Genomic DNA, 24883 nt, shown 5'->3' on the forward strand with positions numbered 1-24883 from the left:
TGAGATGAGTCAAAGCTGAGCTTCACACCTTGTGTGGCTCTAGATTCTAGTCTCTGCCTTTCTAGTCCCACAAGACTGTCAAGTTCACTATCAGCCTCTTAGCCTTGCCCTTGGAATCAGAAAAGTCTCCAGGAGAAAAGCAACCCCAAGTACAGGACACCTCCCTGTGCCACTGTCCCCTTAAATTACTAGTACTGTCATTTTTTACCATCTTGTTGGCTCTTCATACCTGGAACGAGTTCTGAGTTTTCTGTTGATCCTCCCTAGGAGAATTAGTCCTCATTATCTTAGTCTACCATCAGTAGAAGGGCAAGTTTTATTTTTCATGAAAGTAATAATTTTTTGTTGTCAATTGCCTCTTTCATTGGCGTACTTAATATTTATTTAATAGCACCATTACAATGAGGAGTATACCTAGCATACATAAGTAAGGAACAGACACCACAGTGTGTGGGTTTTTGTTTTTGTTTTTTTGGCCATAGCACATAGCATTGCTGGAGCTAGTTCCTCAACCAGAGATTGAATCCATGCACTGGAAGCACAGTGTAATCACTGGACCCCCAGGGAATTCCCAGTGGTTGGTTTTTTTCTTTAAAAAGAGGGAATGAAGTGTATTAGTTAATTCAGTGACTTTTTAAGTGGAGGTTGATTCAGATCATTTTATATGTTTTTTCTACTTAAAGCTGGTATACTATAGAGGTTCTTGCTTTAAGTAAAACTTGTTGTACACAAACTTGAATGTTTTAGATATTCATGGTCATTTACATCATTGGACAGCAGAGGTTTTTACCCCTCTTTCTTGTCTTTTTTTAAAGAAAACGTTCTCATTTAAACATGTCTTCCTTCAGTGGCTTCCCTGGCAGTTCAGTGGTAAAGAATCCACCTGCCAACAGGAGACATGGGTTTGCTCCCTGGGTCAGGAAGATCCCCTGGAGAAGGAAATGGCAACCCACTCCTGTATTCTTGCCTGGGAAATCCCATGGACAGAGGAGCCTGGTGGGCTACAGTCCATGGGATCGCAAAAGAGTCAAACAACAGTCTTTCAACACAACATGCCAAGTTCTATGCAGGAGCAGTCATAAATCCTGACTGCTAAAAAATTTTTTTTAATTTTTTTAAAGAGAAAAAAGGCATGTAGAAAAATAATTGAAATGCATGACAGTGTGGGGAGTAAACTAGTGTCTAGACAGATTCTTACGGAGTTCAGCAAAGGAAGAGTATTTTGAAGCATATTTCTTACTTGATTTTGATGTGCTTTATTAGCTTATTCTTCTAAATACCAGAGTGTAATATATCTGAGACCTTATGTTCTAGTTATTTATTTATGAGCTGAGTTGGTGAACTGAACATGTTAGGTCAGTTTTAGGTGCACATGAGTTGAATAATCTTGTTCCCTTTCCCACTTGAGGTTTTAAGATAGTCTTTAGTGTAATTTTGTATGCCTGAGTTCTTTTTTTTTATCTCTGTTTATAGGAAGAGCATTAAGAAGTTGGTTTTGAAAAACCTTAACAATAGCAGTCTATTCTCTCCTGTTAATCGTGATTCAGAAGATCTAGCTTCACCATCTGATTATCCAGAAAATGGAGAGAGGTAAGCTGAACGCTCTTTTGGGTTATTTCTGGTCGAGAGCCTTCTTCTCATTTAGAAGAGGTTCTGAGCTTAGTAGTTATTCATTCAACAAATTTTACGAAGTTGGAAGTACAATGGCATGTGAGCACTAGAAGTTATGTCATGTATTTACCTCTTGAGTACCATAGACACTACAATTATTTTTTTTCTGATTCAGTTTTGCAAAACTTTTTTGGTATCCATGTATGTTGTTTTGGAGAAGGTTAATAATATGCATGTGACTCCCCTTATCCCTCTTAAATAAGATTTTGTTTGTGATAGTTATTAAAGTGATGTACAGCTGTAACCAACACCCACCTCAAAGCAGTATAGAAATATATAAAGGAGAAAGTACAAGTGTATACACTAATCCTTAATAAGTCAGCATATTTTCTAATGGTTTAGAAATTTATTTATTGAGTATATTCTTTAAATATTATAGTGATTATGCATGAAATGGTATTCTGTAACCATTTACTATCAACATGATATGGCTAACCTGCCTCTTTTTAAGTGACTCTATAACCAATATCATGAATGTAAGATAATTCAGTCAGTTCTCTTTTAGAGGATATTTAGATTATTTTGGTGTTCCTGTATTCAAAATAACGCTTCAGTGAAAAATCCTTATATATATGTCTTTGCACTCCTATTTTTTCCTCTTTGGATGAAATTTAGTTTGATTTTTCAATAATGAAGCATTTTCTAATACTCTATTGATTATAGTATTAAATTTAATTTTTTCAGTTTTATATTATGAAATTCACTACTGATTATTTGACCCCCACATAGTAGACTCCCTCCTCTCTTTAAAAATTTTGACACTCAGATTCATTCATTCATTAAAATAGATCAGTTAAAGGCAGGGAATCTACATTCAGTCTTCATGGGTTACAGTGCTAACTCTAGCACTTATAGCTTTGTGACCTTGACAAGTTATTTTTCTGTGTCTGAGTTTTCTGACTCAGAAAATACAGAGAATGATAGCAGCCTATTTTATAGGATTACCGTAAGTATTAAGTGAATTTTTAATACATGGAATTACATAGAACAGTGTCAGATACTTAATGAAGGCCTAGTAATGATTGATTGATGCTGTTTTACTACAAGGGGCTAAAACAGTATTTGTTTACTTTCTCCCTTTTCAGATTCAGTTTTCTGAGCAAACCAGTGGATGAGAATCATCAGCAGGATGGAGAAGATGATTCTCTTGTGTCACGTTTTTATACTAACCCTATTGCCAAACCCATTCCTCAAACCCCAGAAAGTGCTGGAAATAAACATAACAGCAGCAACAGTGTAGATGATACTATCGTTGCATTAAACATGCGTGCTGCCTTGCGAAATGGACTGGAAGGAAGCAGTGAAGAGACCTCTTTTCATGAGGAGTCACTGCAGGATGACCGAGAAGAAATTGAAAATAGTACTTACCATATACATCCAGCAGGTCAGATTCAGATCTCTTACCAGTCATTTGAGACCTCTTATTGATCACATATTTTCATCGTAATAGAAGTTAGCTATCTGAACTTCTAAATATTTTTTATTGCATTTTTATGAAAGTTAACATATGAACATTTGTCACTAATGCTGTGGTTGATTTGGAATTCACATCGTTTTGTACTTTTGGAGTAGTCAAAATTCATTTCGTTAATTATCCTGTTATGTTTTAAATACTCCAAGTTTGGTAGCAAGAGGGACTATCCTTATAACTTTTCTAACTTCATAAATTCACATATATTGCCTATTCATTTTTTAATTAAAATTATAGCAGTAGTTACTTGCACGATTTTTGAGATTTGAGTTAAAGTATACAGACCATAATGCCAGACTAGAGTAGGCATTCAAACGTTAATGGTTGTTTGGTTATTATCACTTCAGTTCTGTGTTTTTCTTTTTTGTCCCCAACAATGAACTGACTAGTTTATGCCAACTAGTCTGTGACATAGCATAAATTGGATTGAAGTATCTTGATGGGATGCTTAAAGTTCCTTTTTTATCTGCTGACTTACCTCATTTGGGTTTTGACAATATTTTTACATTTCCCCTTCCCCTTTTCACTGAGATACAGTTTACATGTAGTGAAGTATATAGGTCTTAAGTGTTCATTTCAATAAATTTAGACATATATATGTGTGTATGTATACTCATATATACAAACACATACACTCAAGAGAGAATATTTCTTTAACCCTGGAAAGTTCCTTTGTGTTTCCATCTCCAGAAATCAACCATAGTCTGGTTTCTGTCACATAGATTAGTTCTTCCTAGTTTTTTTTTTTTTTTTAATTTATGTTTTGGCCATGACACATGACTTGTAGGATCTTAGTTCCCCAAGCAGGGATCTAATCCTACCCTCAGCAGTGACAGCACAGAGTCCTAACCACTGGACCGCCAGGGAATTCCCTTTCCTGTTATTTTTTTTTTTAATGTGTTTTTTAAAACATTTAATTATTTACTTATTTTTGGCTGCACTGGGTCTTCTTGTTGCACATGGGCTTTCTCTAGTTGCAGCAAGCTGGGGGTACTGTCTGGTTGTGGTGGCTGCACAGGCTTCTCATTGTGGTGCTTCTCTTGTTGGAGAGCACAGGCTCTGCGGCATGCTGGCTTCAGTAGTTGTGGCACACAGTAGCTGTGGTGCACAGGCTTAGTTGCCCTGAAGCATGTGGGATCTTCCCAGACCAGGGATCAAACCTGTGTCCCCTGCATTGGCAGATGCATTTTCTTATGAGATTTTATCCATGATGTATATTTATCAGCATTTGGTTCTTTTTATTACCATGTAGCATTGCATTATATAATTACGACAAATTTAGTTTCTCCATTCTCTTAGTGAACTTTTGGGGTTATTTTGCAGTGTATATTAATGTGTCTGTAAACTTCATCTATGTCTAATTATCTTATTGTCTTTGTATATATCTTCTGGTCACATGGAACACTAAAGAAACAACTTTATTCTTTAACATTAAGAGTCCTGTGTTATCTGTGTTTGTATTTAGACACCTACATGAGTTCATTATGATACTACATCTTAAATACTCAGTCAAGATATTTTAAAATTGTTTCTAGTTTTTCACTGACCTTCTTTGTTGCCTCCCAATTTAGAATTCCAGTCTCAAGAACACTCTAACAACCCTCTAAACCTTAAGCATATTGAGTGGGCATTGCTGGAGACTAATTTAATCTTATATGGGCCTTAAACTCTTGTATGGGCCTTTCTCAGAAGCAGGTTAGCCTGATCTCTGCCTGTTAATGGAACAGGAGTGATTAGAGCAAGCACACTCATGTTGTATTTTCTTTGATTTCTTCTGCTATCTACCTAGTTAGTACTTAAAGTTTCCATTTGTCTGCGTGACTTTCTCACGCAGGATTTTTCATCTTGATTTCCGTGAGTTTTAAGAATGTGTAATATACTGTCATATGTATGTTCTCCAAACTTACCTAACCATGTAAGTAAGGTTTTTTAAATCCTTGGTTTCTTTTAAATACTTGGTTTCTCTTAGGAATGGTGTTTCTTAAAAAATCAGCTGGGGTCAGGGGTGAGCAGAAAAGAAAACCAGTTTGGAAAAATGCTTTATTCCTGTATATTTTCTTTTTATATAGTAATTTATTTACTGATTGTATCAGGTAATTTTTTAAATTATCCACTCTAAAATTTTTTTTACAATGAAAAAGTGAAATGAATATTGCTGAAAATTCCTCTAACCGATGTCAGTCACAACCAGTACTGTATTTTTGGTTTCTTTTGTCATAGGCATCATTCTCACTAAGGTTGGCTACTATACTATTCCATCCATGGATGACCTTGCTAAAATTACCAATGAAAAAGGAGAGTGCATTGTCTCTGACTTCACTATTGGTCGTAAAGGTGAGTCTGAATTTAGGAGTTAGTAGTGCATAAACCGGAGAAGACAATGGCCACCCACTCCAGTACTCTTGCCTGGAAAATCCCATGGATGGAGAAGCCTGGTAGGCTGCAGTCCATGGGGTCGCAGAGTCGCACACGACTGAAGCAACTTAGCAGCCGCAGTGTATAAGCCAGAAATCTGCACCTTGTCTTTGTATTTAAGTGAAGGAAGTGCTTGATAGCTAAATTTGTTTTTTACCTACATTTGGACCACCTTGGCCTGAATGAACACTTTGATTAACAAGTAACAAAAAGACTAAAACTTTTTAATACTCTTTGGCAAGTATTTGGCTCATTGCAATTTTCTACAATTAAAATACTATAAACAGCAAATACTAAGTGACAAAATTAATGAGATGGGTAATAATTAGGTTGTTTCATATTATTAAGTTACTACAGATAAAATTTTCTTGGGGAAGAAAGATCTCATCTTGCTGTATTGTATTAAAAGAAGAGCTCAAGTATTTTAATTCATACTATAGGCTAGGTGCCAAGGGTTGCTTATATAGGAGCCATACAGATACTTAGGGCTTCCCAGGTGGTACTAGTGGTAAAGAACCTGTCCCGCAGTGCAGGAGTTCTCAGAGAGGCAGGTTTGATCCCTGGGTTGGGAAGATTCCCTGGAGGGAGGACATAGCAACCCACTCCAGTATTCTTACCTGGAGAATCCCATGGACAGAGGAGCCTGGCAGGCTACAGTCCATAGGGTCGCACAGAGTCAGACACACTAGAGCAACTTAACACGCATGCACGCACACATACAGATACTTGGGAAGAGATTTTAAAAGGCTTCTTTGAGGATAACATAAGTACTGTAAAAATGCATATTAAGCCAGGTAACAGTGTATTTGATGTCACCGTCTAATATTACAGATGAAATAACTCATTCAAGGAATTGCTGGGTGATTTAAAATATTGATTAATGTTTAAAGCTGCTTGCTCCTTCACTGGAAGTATAAAGTGGGTAGGACGAGTTTCTAACTCTTTGCTCTGATTTATAGGTTATGGTTCGATCTATTTTGAAGGAGATGTGAATTTGACAAATCTAAATTTAGATGACATTGTACATATCCGAAGGAAAGAAGTGATTGTCTACTTAGATGATAACCAAAAACCACCTGTGGGTGAAGGACTAAATAGGTATGAATTTATTTACATATTTAACAACTAATCAGCTAAATCACAATTTTTTTCTGTTAACACAGGTATATCATATTATGTACATTTTCCTGCAACTTGTCTCTTAGACTTACTATGTGATTATTGTATGTGATTATTATTTCTGTGCTTTCACTTAAAAACATAAGTGATGTGGGACTTCCCTGGTGGTCCAGAGGTTAAGAATCTGCATACTAATGCAGGGGACACAGGTTTGATCCCTGGTCCGGAAACTAAGATCCCTCATGGTGCTGGGCAACTAAGCCCATGTGCCACGACTACTGAGCCTGCGCTCTAGAGCCCACAAGCCACAATTACTGAAGCCCGTGCATCCAGAGCTCATACTCCACAACAAGAGAAGGGACCACAGTGAGAGGCCTGCACACAGCAACTAGAGAGTAGCTCCCGCTCGCCGCAGCTAGAGAAAACCTGTGTGCAGCAGCAGAGACCCAGCGAAGCCAAAACAATAAAAAGTATAAGTGATAAAGACATGCTACACTTTTACTTTTTTGACTCCTTTCCCTAATATTATCAGATCCAATTGTTTCCAAAACCTTTTGGAAAATATTTTTAGTAGTAATTTTCTTCTTTTTTTAATTATTTTATTTTTGGTTGCACTGGGTCTTCATTGCTGTGCGCAGGCTTTCTTTTCTTGAAGTGATTGAGGGCTGCTCTTCACTGCAGTGCATCGACTTCTCATTGTGGTGGCTTCTGTGTTGCAGAACACAGGCTCTAGGCACGTGAGCTTCAGTAGTTGTGGCTTGTGAGCCCTGGAGCACACAGGCTTCAGTAATTGTGGCATGTGGGCTCAGTAGTTGTGGCGTGAGGGCTCTAGTTGTTCTATGGCATGTAGAATCTTCTTGAACCAGGAATCGAACTCATGTCCCCTGCATTGGCCGGTGGATTCTTTTCCAGTGTGCCACCAGAAAAGTCCCGTAATAGTATTTTTTTTCCCCCTTGTTTCTGCTGTGATTGTGCTTAACTCTTTTTCTGTATTTTTAGTGTGAGATACTAGCTTCTAATGCAGGCCAGGTCAGAGAGCCATAGTTAAAATCCTTTATGTTCACAACCCACTGAGATTGAACCAGGAAGAAACAGAAGATCTGAAGAACCCTGGAACTAATAAGGAAATTGAATTAGTAATCAATATCCCCTGCTTCTCCAGCTCTACCAAAGCCCTGGACCAGATGGCTTCACTGGTGAAGTTTACCAAACATTTAAAGAAGAATTTATACCAGTTTTCCTCAAACTCTTCCCCAGAATAGAGGAGGCAGCATTTCTAACTAATTCTGTGAGGGAAACATTTCCCTGAGTCCAAAGCTAAATAAAGGTGCTGTAAGAAAAGAAGACTACAGACCAGTATGTTTAATATATGTTAATGTAAATACCCTCAACAAAATAACTATCAAACAGAATTCAGTGGTGCATCAACTGAATTACACACCATGACCAAATAGGATTTGTTTCTGAAATGCACAGATGGCTTAACATATAAAAATTGATGAATGTAATGCATCACATTGACAGGACAAAAGAAGAAAAGCACATGATCATCACTGTTGATGATGCAGAAGAAGCACTAGACAAGATTTAACACTTTTCATGATAGAAAACAGAGTTAGAAGGAAACTACTAAGCATAATAAAAGCCATGTTAGAGAAACCCACAGTGAACATCATTTATTATTGTTCAGTCGCTAAGTCATGTCCTACTCTTTGCGACCTCATTGTAGCACGTCAGGCTTCCCTGTCCTTTACATTGAGTCGGGTGATGCCATCCAACTTTATCATCCTCTGTCGCTTCCTTCTCCTCCTGCCTTCAGTCTTTTCCAGCATCAGGTTATTTTTCCAGTGAATCCACTCTTCACATCAGGTGGCCAAAGTATTGGAGCTTCAGTCCTTCCAATGAATATTCGGGATTGATTTCCTTTAGTATTGATTAGTTTGATCTCCTTGCTGTCCAAGCATCTCAAGAGACTTCTCCAACACCACAATTCAAAAGCATCAGTTCTTCAGCTCTCAGCCTTCTTTAGGTCCAACTCTCACATCCATACATGATGACTCCTGGAAAAGCCATAGCTTTGACTATATGGACCTTTGTCAGCAAAGTGATGGCTCTGCTTTTTAATACACTGCCTAGGTTTGTCATAGCTTTTCTTCCAAGGAGCAAGTGTCTTTTAATTTTGTGGCTGCAGTCACCGTCCACAGTGTCTTTGGAGCCAAACAAAATAAAATCTGCCACTATTTCCACTTTTTCCCCATCTGTTTGCCATAAAGTGCTAGGACTGGATGCCATGATCTTAGTTTTTTGAATGTTGAGTTTTAAGCCCGCATTTTCACTCTTCTCTTTCACCTTCATCAAGAGGCTCTTTAGTTCCTCTTTGTTTTCTGCCATTAGAGTGGTATCATCTGTATATTGGAGGTTGTTGATGTTTCTCCCAGCAGTCTTGAGTCCAGCTTGAAATTCATCTAGCAGAGCATTTCTCATGATGTACTTACTCTACATATAAGTTAAATAAGCAGGGGGACAGTATACAACCTTAACATACTCTTTTTCCAAGTTTGAACCAATCTGTTAGTCCCTGTCCAGTTCTAACTGTTGCTTCTTGATCTGCATATAGGTTTCTCAGGTGGCAGATAAGGTGGTCTGGTATTCCCATCTCTTAAGAATCTTCCAGTTTGTAGTGATCCACACAGTCAAAGGCTTTAGCGTGGTCAGTGATGCAGAAGTAGATGTTTTTCTGGAACTCTGTTGCTTTTTCAGTGGATGTTGGCAATTTGATCGCTGGATCCTCTGCCTTTTCTAAATCCAGCTTGTACATCTGAAAGTTCTCAGATCACGTGCTGCTGAAGCCTAGCTTGAAGAATTTTGAGCATAACCTTGCTAGCATGTAAAATGAGCACAATTGTATGGTAGTATGAACATTCTTTGGCATTGCTTATCTTTGTGACTGGAATAAAAACTTATCTTCTTCCAATCCTGGGCCACTGCTGAGTTTTCCAAATTTGCTGACATATTGAGTGTAGCACTTTTAACAGCATCATCTTTTAGAATTTTAAAAGCTCAGCTAGAATTCCATCACCTCCACTAGCTTTGTTCGTAGTAATGCTTCCTGCGACCCACTTGACTTCACACTCCAGGATGTCTGGCTCTAGGTTAATGACTCCACCATCTTAGTTATCTGAATCACTAAGATCTTTTGTAGAGTTCTTCTTTGTGTTCTTGCCACCTCTTCTTAATCTCTTCTGTTCTTTTAGGTCCTTGCTGTTTCTTTTATTGTGCTCATCCTTGCATGAAATGTTCCCTTGGTATCTCTAATTTTCTTGAAGAGATCTCTAGTCTTTCCCATTCTGTTGTTTTCCTCTATTTCTTTGCATCGTTCACTGAAGAAGTCCTCATCTCATCACTGTTCTCTGGAACTCTGCATTCACTTGGGTATATCTTTCCCTTCTTTGCCTTTTGTTTCTCTTCTTTTCTCAGTGAACATCATAAAAAGAAGAGAAAGTGTTAGTCACTCAGTTGTGTTCCAGCCCATGGGTTGTAGCCCACCAGGCTTCTCTGTCCATGGAATTCTCTCAAAGTGGATTGCCATTTCCTTCTCCAGGGGATCTTCTGTAGTTAAAGACTGAGAGCTTTTCCTGTAAGATGAGGAATAAGACAGTAATGTTTGCTTTTGCCACCAGCATTCAACATAATACTGTAAGTCTTAACCAAAGCAGTTAAACAAGATAAAGATTAAAGATATTCAAATTGGAAAGAAAGATGTTATGTTTTCTCTCTTTACAGATGATGTGATCTTATATGTAGAAAGCCTAAAAATTCCACACCAAAAAACTTATAGCTAATGAACAAATTTAACAAGGTAGCAAGATGCAAAATCAACACAATAAAAATCAGTTTAGTTTCTGTACATTGACAATCTGAAAAGGTAGTTATGAAAACATTTTTGTTTATAATGGCATCACGAAGAATAAAATACTTTAGGAATAAACTTAACCAAAGAGGCGAAAAACTTGTACACTGAAAACTACAAAACATTGTTAAGAGAAATTAAAGAAGGCAAATAAATGAAAAGATATCCCATGTTCATGGATTGGAGAACCTAAAATTGTTAAGTTATCCATGCTACCCAAAGCAGCCTACTGACTTAATGTAATTCCTATCAAAATCCCAGCTGCATCTTTTGCAGAAATAGGAAAAATGATCCTAAAACATAAAGAATCTCAAGGGTACCATGAACAGTCAAATTAACCTTAAAAAACAACAAAGCTGGGGGAATCAGACTTTGTGACTTGAAAACAAAGGTACAGTAACTGAAACAGTGTGTTACTGGCATAAAGACAGACGTATATATATGGAACAGAACAGAGAGCCCCCACATATTAGGGAGCCCACACTGGAGACCTCACATAGATGGTTAAATGTTGACAGAGTTGTCAAGACCATGCAGTGGGGAAAGAACAGTTTCTTCAACAAGTGGTTTTGGGAAAACTGGATCTACGTAACAGAAGAATGAAGTTGGACCCTTACGTTATGCTATAAATAAAAATTAATTCAAAATTGATCAAAAACCTAAAGCATAAGGCTTAAAACTATTAAAAAAAAAGGTATAATATGTTTCACACTATATTTGACAAGAATTTCCTGGGTATGATACTAAATGCATAGGCAGCAAATAGTGAAAATAAACTAGACTACATCAGAATTTTTAGGGCTTCCCTGGTCGTTCAGATGGTAAAGCGTCTGCCTACAATGCGGGAGACCCGGGTTCGATGCCTGGGTCGGGAAAATCCTCTGGAGAAGGAAATGGCAATCCACTCCAGTACTCTTGCCTGGATAATCCCATGGACGGAGGAGCGTGGTAGGCTGTAGTCCATGGGGTCACAAAGAGTCGGACACGACTGAGTGACTTCACTTTCACTTTCACATCAAAATTTAAAACTTCTATACATCAAAGAACCCAATCAACAGAATGAAAAGTCAGCAAACCATGTCTAGTGTAAGGGTTAATATCCAGAATATGAAGAACTATTTAAAAAACCATTTAAAAAAAAAGCAATTAAAAATGGTCAGAGGATTTGGGTTCACAATATGATAGACAAATGGCCAACAAGCATATGAAAAGATGCTCAACATTGATAATAACCCATTAGGAGGTTAATTTAAAAGAAAAATAACGTTTTTGCAGGAGTATGGAGAAACTGGAACCTTTGTGTATTTTGGTGAGAATATAAAATGTGGTGCAGCTGTTGTGAAAGAGTATATGGTTCCTCAAAAATTAGGAGTGACCCAGCATTTCCACTTCTGGGTATATATCCAAAGCAATTGAAAACAGAGTCTTGAAAAATGTACATACCCATATTCACAGCAGCACTATTCATAATAGTCAAGAGATAGAAGAAACCCAAGTGTCCATGAATAAACAAAATGTATATGCACACCATGGAATATTACTTAGTCTTAAAAAGGAAGGAAACTTTGACATGCTGTAGAATGGATGAACCTTTAGGACATTGTGCTCAGTGATTTAAGCCAGCTGCAGAAAGAAAAATACTGAGAGTCACATGATTTGAGGCATCTAGAGTGTCAGATTCATAGGAGCAGTAGAATAGTGTTAACTTTTATTATACCTTCTTACCTCAATAGAAAATAATGTTAAAACTCATCTGTTTTTATATGGTAATCACTGTACTAGATCCAAGGCATACTGAATGAATAAGGGCACAGTCCTTTATCTTAGATGTTGCTATTAGAAGGAATATATTACCATTATTATTATCAATTCACACTCATTTAATGGTTAATGTTAATATTGTGATGCTCCTGATACCTCATTCTGCAAGCTTTTGTCGTTAATGGTAGTTAGTTGCTATTATTACTGTTGTTTTTACAAAGTACAGTAGTAGTATAAGACCTTCACTGAGATTTAGGTCTTTGCACTAGACTTGGTCAAGGATGCATGGCTTAAGAGTTATTAAAATTAAATTGTAAATAATTGATGTGCCATGGTAGTTTGAAATAACTGGAGTTTGATGCTCTTGAACCAGATATTTAGCTAGTTGATATGGGGGTAATTCCTTACTCTTAACGCTAACTACCTTTGGAGCCAAGACTCAGGTTTATGAAACATCTGCAGAATAATTCCAAAGTAACACAGGTACCTTTTTTGCTGTATATATAGATGTTACTTGGCTTTCTGGTCATAAATATGAAACATTTACATTTTACTTGATTGTACATTACAGAAAGGCTGAGGTTACATTGGATGGAGTTTGGCCAACAGATAAAACATCTCGTTGTTTAATAAAGAGCCCCGATCGACTTGCTGATATCAACTACGAGGGAAGATTGGAAGCAGTTTCAAGGAAACAGGGAGCTCAGTTCAAAGAGTACCGTCCTGAAACGGGTTCTTGGGTGTTTAAGGTATAGTTGCTCAACCTTGTTCTCATAAACTATAGTTAGAAATTATAAACGCTGTATAGTATATAAGTTACATAGTTCTGATAAACTGACAAAAAAGTTAGGGTTAGAAGAAATCTTTTCTTAAATTGCTTTTACAGAGTAGGAAAAAGATTTAAAGATTGATGTAAAGATACACTGTAATTTACTTCAAATTAGACATCACATTAAACCCCAGAGCAATACGGAGCTATTATAAACTTCATGAGCACATGATTCAAATTCTACATCCTATCTTATGACCACTTAGATGCACTTCTTTGGTGTGGTTTTTCTAATTTGGGGATATCAGGCAAAATTTTTGTCTCTTGATAAATCAGTTCTTCCCAAATAATTGTTCTTTTAAAGATTTCTGGGGTGTAGAGGTTGACTTGGTCCATTCCTTGCTTTTAGTCCAGTGGATTCTTTCTCTTCTAGACCAGTTGGATTATTTAGCTTGTTGAAGGCCTTTGTGTAGGTTGAGAACAACTGGGCAGTGGTATATATATGTAAAAATAGTAATGGCTCTTTTGGATATTTTTTTCTGCATTAATGTAAAGTTGATTATATGAGCAATTAACACCTACCAAACACCATCTAAATCTTAGAGAAACAATAAAATGTGGTTAGGTGACATTTCACTGTGCTTTAAATACTTTGATCTCCCTCTCCGTTATTATTTTTTTAAAGCTAATTCTGCAAGATTACCGCCTTTCTGAATATAACAGTTTTGAAATTGATTTTGTTGGATTCTTCTCCTCCTTAGGTCTCTCATTTTTCTAAGTATGGTCTTCAGGATTCTGATGAAGAGGAGGAGGAACGGCCATCCAAAACTAGTACAAAGAAGTTGAAGACTGCCCCTTTACCTCCTGCAGGCCAGGCCACCCCATTCCAGATGGCTCTTAATGGCAAACCAGCACCTCCACCCCAGGTAGAGACGGGACAATGAATTTGAATGGAGTCCATGATACAGAAGTTGAAAGCAAGTCATTCAGCTAGTACAAAGCTGTTCTATGACCGCTCGAACTTTGAAGAGTACAAATGTATTGGCAGTCACGTTAAGAGAAGTACAAGGGGGAGGGCATGAGGTGGTACTGGCATCTGATGTTTACTTCAGAGATTTAAAGAATTCTCTTGCTGTTTGGATCATTCCTTCTACCGATTGTCATTCTTAAACACCTCCCTCTCTTTTCATTTGGACTTGCTGAATTCTGTGCTCAGTGATCAACTTAAGATAGTATTTTGCTTGTGTGGGTTAATGCAAAGTAAATCCTACTTTTGTTGACTACCTAATGTGCAGTGCAGTTTAATCTTGTTACCTCCATGGTTTTTTAAAAGTTCAATTAGCTTTCTGCAAGGATTTTTAACTCCATTTTTCTCAAGTTGTTTGCTTATACTTCAGGTAATCTCTTAATATTTGTATTTTAACAATACATAATCTTTATGAAAATACATAAGCTTTATAATATAAGTGAATTACTTGGCTTGGGGAGAGTAGGGGTTGCTTTATTTATTGCAATTGTATCATACTCTTTTGGTATTGTTAAGCCAGTATAAACCTTTTGTCCTTGTAAGGAAAGGTTTGTAATTTAAATATCAGGTAGTGTCTTTGCTGACTCATAAAAGAGTTTTACTTTCATTTGGATGTTGTTTATTATTCAATCAAGTTATAACATTTTTTTTTCTCTGCTGCCATATTCCTTCAAAGAAGAGAATTTGATACAAAATTTCTTTGTAATGCATCCTCTACCTCTCAGCTGCTAAAAGCAGGATCTTTGAAATTTTCCATGCTACAATTCTTAACGGCTGCTGAAATGTGCGATTTTTATGATTGATTAAATAATTTCTTGGGAGGCAACTTTCTTGAGATTTTTGTGTATGTGTTCATGTTTGCGTGTATTGGGGAGGGGGAGAATATGATATCAGTGGGAAATGGGAAATATGTTGACTTTTATGTTTATAATTATAGCATTTAGAATATCCCTCTATTTAGAATACATCTCTTCCGAACTAAAAAGCTGTAAATGAACTCAATTTTCCAGTTACCTACATTCATTTTGTCTGAATCATATGCTTTGTATAATCTCCCTTTCCAACATGGTTTTTAATCTTACAGTGTATGTATTTCTTAGGATAAGAATCAGATAACCTTCTTTTCTCGCAATAAAAGTAATATGTAGGGTCCTAAAGATACAGTTGAAAAAGAAAAGCTTCATCTTGTGGACAGATCAAATTTATACAGTGTTGGCCATCAGTGATTTTTAGGCTCTTTAATTTCCAGAATACAAATAGTAAATAACTATAAAATCTTGTGATGGCACTGCAGTAGGTAAGAGTCTTAAAAACTGAGCACCAGAAAATTTCAGGAGAACAAGGTTCTAGGACTAAGGGAGGTGGTAAGGATCAAAATCGGAGAAGGCAATGGCACCCCACTCCAGTACTCTTGCCTGGAAAATCCCAAGGACGGGGGAGCCCGGTTGGCTGCCGTGTATGGGGTCGCACAGAGTCGGATACGACTGAAGCGACTTAGCAGCAGCAGCAGCAAGGATCAAAATGGGCAAAGAGAATATCGTGAATAGGTGTTTTTTTCAGGTAGTCTCATTTGAGGAAGTGGATGGTCCTCCTTTTGGATGGAGAAGGGAGAAGTGGGTAGACTTTTTTAGATATTTGGGCTAATGTGTTAGAGGAGAAACAGGGAGCTCTGGAGAGCTTTTTTGTCCTAATGCCTAGTGACCTGCATGATGTTAGGAGAAATGCCAGTGGCTGCGCAGTTTTTAAGTTATTAGCAACAGAAGCTACATTTTACTTGGCATGAGGAAAATAACCTGAGCCATCTGAATAAACTGGAAACAGCAGTCTTCTCATCCCAGCAACAAGATGACTGTCTTCACACTATCACCTGGCTCCCTGAAGAGATTGATTTCTGTAATACTGTGTTGCTTAGGTCTGTTCTAGCTGTTTTTCTCTGACTTGGGGCAAGGGTTGGGCGGTTCCCTAAGGCATTAGGAAGATACATAGTTTTGTTTAATGATTACATGTATCCTACCATCTATTATATAATTTCCTCAGTCCCCTCTTTGCAGTTCATTCTTAAATCCTGCTTTGTTCCTAAAAAAGCAGGTGAAACTGTTTAAAGGGAAAAAAAAGGATTAGAATTTAGAAGAAAATTCTGTTTTATCTTGTATTTACTTTAAAAAAAAGAAATGAAGTGGCAGCTATCTAAATTTAGCCTGTTGAAGAGTGGAAGTTTCTAAAAACTTTAAAGGTTTCAGTCCTGAAACCTCACCTTCCATATATCTAAAGAAAGTCACTTTACAGATACTGTCTGTTTACTTAGTATTTGTAATGGGCTTCTCAACTCCTCACCCCCCACACTCTTCTTACCTTACTCAGTTTCTTCTGTATCACCAGTTTTTTATTAGTCTGCTTTTCTTTCTAGGGCTGGCTCTGAAGAAGCACCTGATCTCCAAAGATTTCTCAGAAAATAACGTCTTTTGGGGTAGTTTATTGCAATTACTTAGATATACATAAAATTCACACATGAGGGTTCTAGGAGTTTACCAGGTCCTCATAGTTTAATAGTGATTCACTTCCCCCATCCACTTACTAGATGATATTAGTTTTGAAGTCAGTGCATGAGGATGAAGCAAATAAAACCTTGATTGCAATAGCATTCTTAAAGATAGTCTTGAGTCCCTCAGTCTCCAGACTTTGATAAAATCCTACCAGTTTGCTTCTAAAAGTGTTCTAAATGAGCACCTCTTTTTGTTACCATTAGTCCTTTGTTGAATAGTATAGTAAATTGAAATTCTCCTCCTCCTCCCTTTCCTCTCATCTATACTTGCTCCTTATCCTTTCATAGTTACTAGCCTTTTCTCCTGTGTGGCAGGCACTGCATTAAATAACTAAATGTTGTGAATTTAGCAATGTCGTTAGTGTTAGATATAGAAAATAGTAGGCTATATCTGCTTTCAGGTGTTTACAATCTGGTGGGACAAAATAGTATATACATGAAATTATAACATACATTGTATAAAATAGGTATAGACAAGGTATTATGGGAGCCCAATAGAAAAGAGTATCCTGACATTTTGACAAAGGATGGGGAGGGTTACAACTTTTCTTAAAAGTGAATTTGTTGAAAATGAACATACCAGGGGCGGCATTGGAATGTTCTTCCAATTCCTGTAATTATAATGGTAGGATCACCACCAGGGCTTTTAATTTTTTTTTTTTTTTAGAATTTTAAAGCATCAAAGTAGCTTGCCTGTAGCCTCCCCAATAGGTTTAAATATATATATATATATATATATATATCACTTTGTTTTTTAACCATTTAGCCTCCAGTTTTGTTAGAGCAGTCTTTAGGGATTGTTCACAACATAAGTAACAATTCACTACATATCCAACACCTCAACATTTCTACAGTTATAGATGGCAGTAGTCATTCTTCTAGTAAGGATATTTGTTAAAGGAATTCAGGGGAGTAATAGATAATATACCATTGAAAATAAAGTTTAAAAAGTTACACTAATGGTCATTTCTTGGTTCAAAGAAATCATGAAACTTTTTTTTAACCACTTATTGTATAATTGGATCCATTGGAAGTCTACTGTGAAACAGGCCACTCATGAAAGACAAACCAGAAATTGTGGAAGGTTAGTAATCTACAGATGATATATTATGAAAGAAAAATAGGTAGAACAACTTTTAGCTTTGAGAATGTTTCATAAATTAGCATAGCCATTTGTTAACATTTTACCAGATCATGTGTGAGTTTAGGACATATTTAATGTGAATTTGCACTGAGCCAATTTTATAGTATGTTTCAGCTTTCTGAATGTTTACCTTTTCAAACCATAGACTGTTAATCATGACTATATTTTTAAAACTCCCTAATAATTGTAAATCTAACTCTTGACACATTTAAACATACTTAAACCTAAAAGAACTATTCCCAGATTAAAATTGTCCCTAGTAGTACTTTGTTTTTTTCTTTTGGGAAACACATTCTTCATCTGATACACTATTCCATGTGATACTGCACAGGTGGAGCTAACCTTAGGATTTAGTCTCCCAAAAAATAAATTCCAGGCCCAAAATTATGTTTGTGATAACTAGAAATTTATTTCTAAATGCTTTTAAGAAAATGAAAAGGTACTAGAGACTTTGGTATTTGTGTCTTTTATTCTGTCTTCCCCATGGCTTCTGGCTGCAAGGCACTGTGAGGTCATGGTAACTCTGTATAAATCAGAAAATTATAGTTGCTAACTAAATCAAGTAAGGCATAATCATAGTCTGAGGTTGACTATTTTTTCAGTATGGGTGCTGGCTTAGGTCCAGGGTCCAGACCATAATATTATGAAAGGGTAATTCCATGAATCTGCATTTGGATCCCAAGTAATAATAGAGGAGTTTTGGGGAAATTGTTCTTCAATACTCTAGCAAATATATTACCTCACATTATAATAGAATGGGCAGAATCTAATGTTGTTATATCATATTTTGAATAAAGTAAATATGGTCTAGAAGCTCTATGTCTATCTGGTGTCATTTAATGATCCTTCCCTGATCTTTCTGCTGTCTACAGAGCCAGAGCCCAGAGGTGGAGCAGTTAGGGAGGGTTGTGGAACTGGACAGTGACATGGTAGATATCACCCAGGAGCCAGTTCTGGATTCCATGTTAGAAGAGAGCGTGCCTGAGGATCAGGAACCTGTGTCCGCCTCAACACACATTGCATCTTCACTGGGAATTAATCCACATGTGTTACAGGTGAAGTCCTAACCCACCCTTATTATAAGAATCTAAACTAGTATTCATCTTCCTTTCTTAATACCAGGCCTTTTCTTTCATTAGTCCCTTAACGGCATTGAACAGTCACTGGAATGAGAAAAAAAAACAGGAAAATGGCCCATGTTCAGGCATCATTTTGCCATTGGAAGGAAGGCTATATTGAGATTCAGAAGACCTAGATTCTAGGCCCAGTTTTGTAACTATTACTGTGTGACTTTAGGCAAGGCGTTTAACATCTGTGAGCACTGATTTTTCTCTATAATAACTTCATTTACAGAGAGGTTTTGAGGCTCTGGAAAGTGCTCCACAGAAGTGTTTTGTGGGTTTTTTTTTAATTATAGTTACAAGTTTCTTTAAGCTGTCTCAATTTCTCCTTGCCTATGCCTCTTGTCATTATATGAATTTAGCCTTTGGCTTATATTTAACTTTAAAATTAATTCATTCAGCAAATATGTAAGCTGCTGCTGTGTGCCAGCCTCTGGTGAAACTATATACAAAGCAGAGAAGTTTTATATAACTTCTGTCCTTCAGGCACATACAGTATAACAGAGTTAGTCACACAAATGTTGTACTAGCTCTGGACATGACCTGAGGCAGAGCTTTTTAATTGGTTGTTGTAAGCTGCGTTTTTCTTTTATGGCCTTTGGATTTGGGGGAGCACATTCATTCTGTAGATATTGCTTTTTTAGATCATGAAAGCATCATTGCTTGCTGATGAAGAAGATGTAGATACGGTCCTGGATCAGCGCATCAGTCACCTTCCTTCTAAAGCAGATACTTCTCAAGAAATATGTTCTCCCAGGCTCCCCATCTCAGCAACTCACTCATCAAAACCTCGTTCATTAGGTACTGTAAAACATGCTCTTTTACAAGAAAGCTGTAAAGTCTGGCTTTTCACATTTCTTCAAAGCTGAGTCAACTTCTGTAGCAAACAACTCCAAACTATGATCACTGGTGCAGATGCAAAAGTTGTATGGGAAAAAAAAACATTTGTGTTTTGTTTAGGGGTTTGTTTTTATTTGCTTATGAATGTGGCTTAGATAGTAAGGTCAGTTCTCCTAATTTTTATCAGACCTTAGAAGAATCAACAAGTTGTTCTGTACTGTACTTTTTGTGCAATTCTAACACTATCCTTATTGTTTTCTAGGGACAAATGTTGCTTCCTATCATGTATGAAACTTTTCAGATTTCTGCTCTCCCCTGAAATTTGCCAAATTTCCAGGAAAGCAATTTCCTGTTTTATTTTAAAGCTTTTCTTATCTCTTCTAGTGGACTTATAATTATGTGGGATTGGAGCTAGAGTATTGATATCAATAAAAGAGTTAAGTAGGTATAATTTCAAAACATTTTGAAAGCCAGAGGACCTACCAGGAAGGGATTTGTTTATGTTACCTTAAAAACTGTTTATTTTTCAATTCTTTTGAGTACTCTTATTAACTTTCCTTTAAAAAATGCTTTAATGAAGCATCAGTTAAACATTTATAAGCTTTTCCATAATGAACACTACACGAAAATCTTATACTTCAATCAACGATTCCTTGCTTTAAACAGGAAGTAGATAAAACTGAAAAACAGGCAAAAGTAACAAAAACTATCCTTCTGAAAGGCATATATGCAATTACAAGATATCTCAGTGGGTTTGGTTTCTTAATTCTGGCATTGAGCACTGGAAGTGGTAGGAATTTTGAGTTTTGATCTTATCAACTTTTTATATTGACTAAAGAGGAAACATTTGCATTTTGATAAGGGCATGAACATTGGTGTCAGATTTACCTGGGTTTATCTGTCAGTACTGCCACTTGGTAGCTTTGTAGATTTGGACAAGTCATTTAACTGAGCCTAGTTTTCTCATCTATAAAATGAGGACTGCAATGTTATTTAAAGTTATTGAAGGATGAAATGAAACAGTGTATACAAATGGATTATATAGAGTCTACTTCAGATAAGTGCTAGATAGATTTTTTAAATAATAGCAATAGTGTTGTTATTGTTGTTGACATCATCAATAGAATTCCTGCCTTGATTTCCCATGTGAAAGTTATTTCTGCAGTCTGATATAACCTGCTCTTAGTCATCTATATCTGATTTAATTATTGATAGTTTAATAAAACTATAATTTCAGCCTTGCTGGTTGTGATTGTTTAAGAATCAATAGGCTGTATTTTCTAATAGTCTTTTTTTCCTCCTTATTTTAGTAAGTGGGTTACTACAATCAAAATTTACAAGTGGGACTTTCCTTTCACCAAGTGCCTCTTTACAAGAATGTCGTACTCCCAGAACATCATCGTTGATGAATATACCGCCCACATCCCCTTGGTCTGTTCCTCCACCCTTGACTTCTGTGTTTACGGTGCCCAGCCCAGCCCCTGAGTTTCAGTTGAAAACAGTGGGTACCCGCAGACAACCAGGCCTAGTCCCTCTTAAAAAGTCTGTCACCTATGGAAAGGGGAAGCTCCTGATGGACATGGCCCTATTTATGGGACGATCATTTCGGGTTGGTTGGGGCCCCAACTGGACGCTTGCTAATAGTGGAGAACAGCTGAGTGGTTCTCTGGAACTGGAAAATCATCAGATTGCTGACTGTATGGAATATGGATTCCTGCCTAATCCAGTAGCTGTTAAATCGTGAGTCACATTTCCTTGTTTTCTGAGAAAGGCAATGTGGTAGGTGAACAAAAGCTTTTCATCACCAGGAGACACAAGGTCAGGGCTCCACTTTGTGATTTTCTAGATATATCCTTAGCACAGTTTTATTGGCATAATTAAAAATTATGTAATACTTACCTAATGATAACTATTTAATAACTTGCCATTAATAACTCCATTTGTATCATCAAGGTATGAAGAGTATATTAATTCTTACCTAATGGTTAAACTTCAGTTAGAAAAGATAACAGACCCAAAGCTAATTGCTATAGCATTCCTTGAGTTTTCATCCTTTTTATTGCATTAGTCATTTTTCCATTTTCTCACTTAAGATATTTGTAATTTCTTCATATATAAGGTATATTCTCAATAAAGCACCTTCTGTGTATCTTTGACCTAATAAGGTAAATGTATAAACGATGGATAATCCTTTATAGTTTGATATTAGGAAACAGAATTTTTTAAAAATCACAGAATGTTTGTATCCAATTTTGTAATTAGATAAAAAGAAAGATTTTATTGTAGGAACATTCTACCACCTGTCTTTATTTTCTGTCTTATTTGTTAATTTGCCCTTGTAGCCTAACTGAGTCTCCATTCAAAGTTCATTTGGAAAAACTTAGTTTGAGGCAAAAGAAGCTGGACAAAGACCTGCAATTATACCAGACATCTCTGGAGCTTAAATTAAAACATAGCACTGTTCACGTGGATGAGCTGTGTCCTCTTATTGTCCCCAATCCGGGAGTTGCTGTCATTCATGACTATGCAGATTGGATTAAGGAAGCATCGAGAGATTTATTGGAACCACAAAGTGAGTATGGACTGTGCTTCTAACCTTTGATGTCCCAGGAACAGGAGTAGCAGCATACGTTCATAGCAGGATGTATTTCCTCATGCCAGTGTAGTGGATGGATGCCTGAGCTTGGACTTAATCTGTAGTTGAGTTGTGATGAACAGAATCTCAAACAGGGAGAAATCCTATCATTTTTTATCATCACTTTTACACCACTGTTCAGAGGAACTGTAGCCAGTTCCTCTCGTGAATTTATGAAATTAGATCTCTTACCCCACCCAGAGAACAGAGTTCCTACCTAAGTCCTACTCATTCTTCCATGTCTAATTCAAGTCCCACTTGTTCTTCCCACCAACTTTGTTGATTATGACTTCTCTTCCTGTCCTCTCTCACTATTACCTTTCTATAACGATTGTGACCGTGTTTTTCTGAACCCATACTTTGATTAAGGGCTTTTCTAATTTGGGCACTTAATTTCAAGGAAAATTAGAAAAGTTTAACATGTAGAAAAATTACATGTTTCACACATCAGTTCATATCACTTTTATTGCAAAATGGGCACTATTTTAGAATGTTCTATACCACACATTTTGGAACTTGCTTATGTTCATTTCTTTGTGTTTGCTTCAGTCGTCTCATCTCTTCAAATATGTGAGTTGTCATCCCAGTGCGTATTTGGTGAATAGCATAAAGTGGTAAACAGTGCTCCCTTTTTGTTCTCCCTCACCATGGGCAGTATAGCATAGTGACTAAGAACTGGACTCTGATTACTTGAATTTGAATCCTGGCTCTGTTACATCTTGGCCTGTAATTTTGAGCAAGTCACTTAAAGTTCCATACCTCAGTTTCCTCATCTGTAAAATGAATGGTAGCTATCGTAGTTATATTGTGTAGATAGAGTTGGTTTGCTCTTAAGGACATTGAACAGTATCATTTAAACTCACTAAATTGTTAGGCTGTAGCAGAGAATAATCCTTCACAAGTTCTTAGAGCACTATCTATTTTCTTAATAAAGCATTTGTGAACAAAATTTGATCAAATCAGAGGATTTTTCTTTATCATTTGAGACTATATTAGCCATAATTAGGCTAGAGGAGTCTGTTTAAAGGAGCGTAGAGTTACATTTGTAAGTGCCATGGAAACATGGAGTAAGCAGGCAGTTACACCACACACCTCTGGAGCTTGTAAGACACAGCTGAGTGAGATGCAGACAGAGAAAGCAACTCGAGTCATTGTTGGGGGTATTCATTAACTGATGTAATTTTTAATGCCACAGTTAAAGTGATCCCCTCTCTGTAGTTACTGTATGACTTTGTGTCATCGCATTGTTTTCCTGTCCGTTTCTTAGTTGTGAAGCACTGGAGCCTAACGTGGACATTATGCGAAGCTCTGTGGGGCCACCTAAAGGAGCTTGATAGCCAGCTGGATGAGCCCAGTGAATACATTCAGATTCTGGAGCGAAGGAGAGCTTTTTCTCGCTGGCTGTCCAGTACTGCCTCACCTCAAATTGAGGAAGAAGTCTCCTTGACCCGAAAAGACAACCCTATGGAGGCTGTCTTCAGCTACCTCACAGGCAAGAGGATCAGTGAGGCCTGCTCCCTGGCCCAGCAGTCAGGTAGGACATACAGTCCTTTGCACTTCTGCCTACTTCCTATTCACTGTCCCTACCCTTAATTGTGGGTTTGCCCTTTTCTTAATTGTGGGTTTGCCCTTATCTTCTAACCTGAATATTAAGCATAAACTTCGCAGCAAGATTTCTGGTTTCTCCAAAATAGGTAGGGACTGTGCCTTCTGGTTTTCCTTTTATAACCTTAAATCTTAAATTTTAATTAAAGTTATTTTAATTTTATATGCCACACATGCATTTGCAGTAAAAGTAGAAAATGCAGATAAGCACAGAGCAGTAAACCAAAATCACCTAAATCCTTTACTACTATTCACTGCAAACATTTCAATGTGCAGTTTGTATTTAAAATGTTTACTTTGTAATATATATAAAGTATATACAAATATGTGCATACAGAGCAACAATGCATGTATTATTTTAAAAGATAGTATCCTGTTTTTTATATATATACATTTTTTTCATTTTTTTTCATGTAATACATCACAAATGTTATATAGATATTATAGTCAAATACTTCTTAATTTCTTTCATACATAAAATGTGCCATGTTAGCAGATTTCTTTTGACATTTAGGTCCCCCTACTGAACTTCTTAAACATATATGTTTTGCACTGATTCACTTATTTCATTCAAATAAACATATTGAAGTTTAATTTTTGGACTTCTCATATATATATGTGTATGTATTTTTAGTTCCACATTCATTAGTGAGAGGCATTCAGCAAGTAGTTACTAAGTGTCTAGATAAAAATCTTGATAGGATTAAAGGATGACATGCTGCTGCTCCTGCTGCTAAGTCGCTTCAGTTGTGTTTGACTCTGTGCGACCCTATAGACAGCAGCCAACCAGGCTCCCCTATCCCTGGGATTCTCCAGGCAAGAACACTGGAGTGGGTTGCCATTTCCTTCTCCA

At 36.8% G+C, this 24883-nt stretch overlaps 1 protein-coding gene across 4 annotated transcripts in view; it reads left to right on the plus strand.

The window, feature by feature from the left end:
• Positions 1-24883, plus strand: part of NUP98 (nucleoporin 98kDa) — an 87398-nt gene that overhangs the window by 48733 nt on the left and 13782 nt on the right. For all 4 annotated transcript variants that reach the window (XM_010849451.1, XM_010849454.1, XM_010849453.1 and 1 more), the window contains exons 15-25: positions 1474-1590; positions 2757-3055; positions 5363-5476; positions 6517-6655; positions 12919-13096; positions 13878-14042; positions 18702-18884; positions 19595-19751; positions 21101-21530; positions 22133-22362; positions 23693-23959. In XM_010849451.1, the coding sequence (XP_010847753.1) occupies positions 1474-1590; positions 2757-3055; positions 5363-5476; positions 6517-6655; positions 12919-13096; positions 13878-14042; positions 18702-18884; positions 19595-19751; positions 21101-21530; positions 22133-22362; positions 23693-23959 (2279 nt within the window). The remainder of the gene's footprint in view (positions 1-1473; positions 1591-2756; positions 3056-5362; positions 5477-6516; positions 6656-12918; positions 13097-13877; positions 14043-18701; positions 18885-19594; positions 19752-21100; positions 21531-22132; positions 22363-23692; positions 23960-24883) is intronic.

Source organism: Bison bison, unplaced genomic scaffold (assembly GCF_000754665.1).
Source record: "Bison bison bison isolate TAMUID 2011002044 unplaced genomic scaffold, Bison_UMD1.0 scf7180017864284, whole genome shotgun sequence".
Lineage (NCBI taxonomy): Eukaryota > Metazoa > Chordata > Mammalia > Artiodactyla > Bovidae > Bison > Bison bison.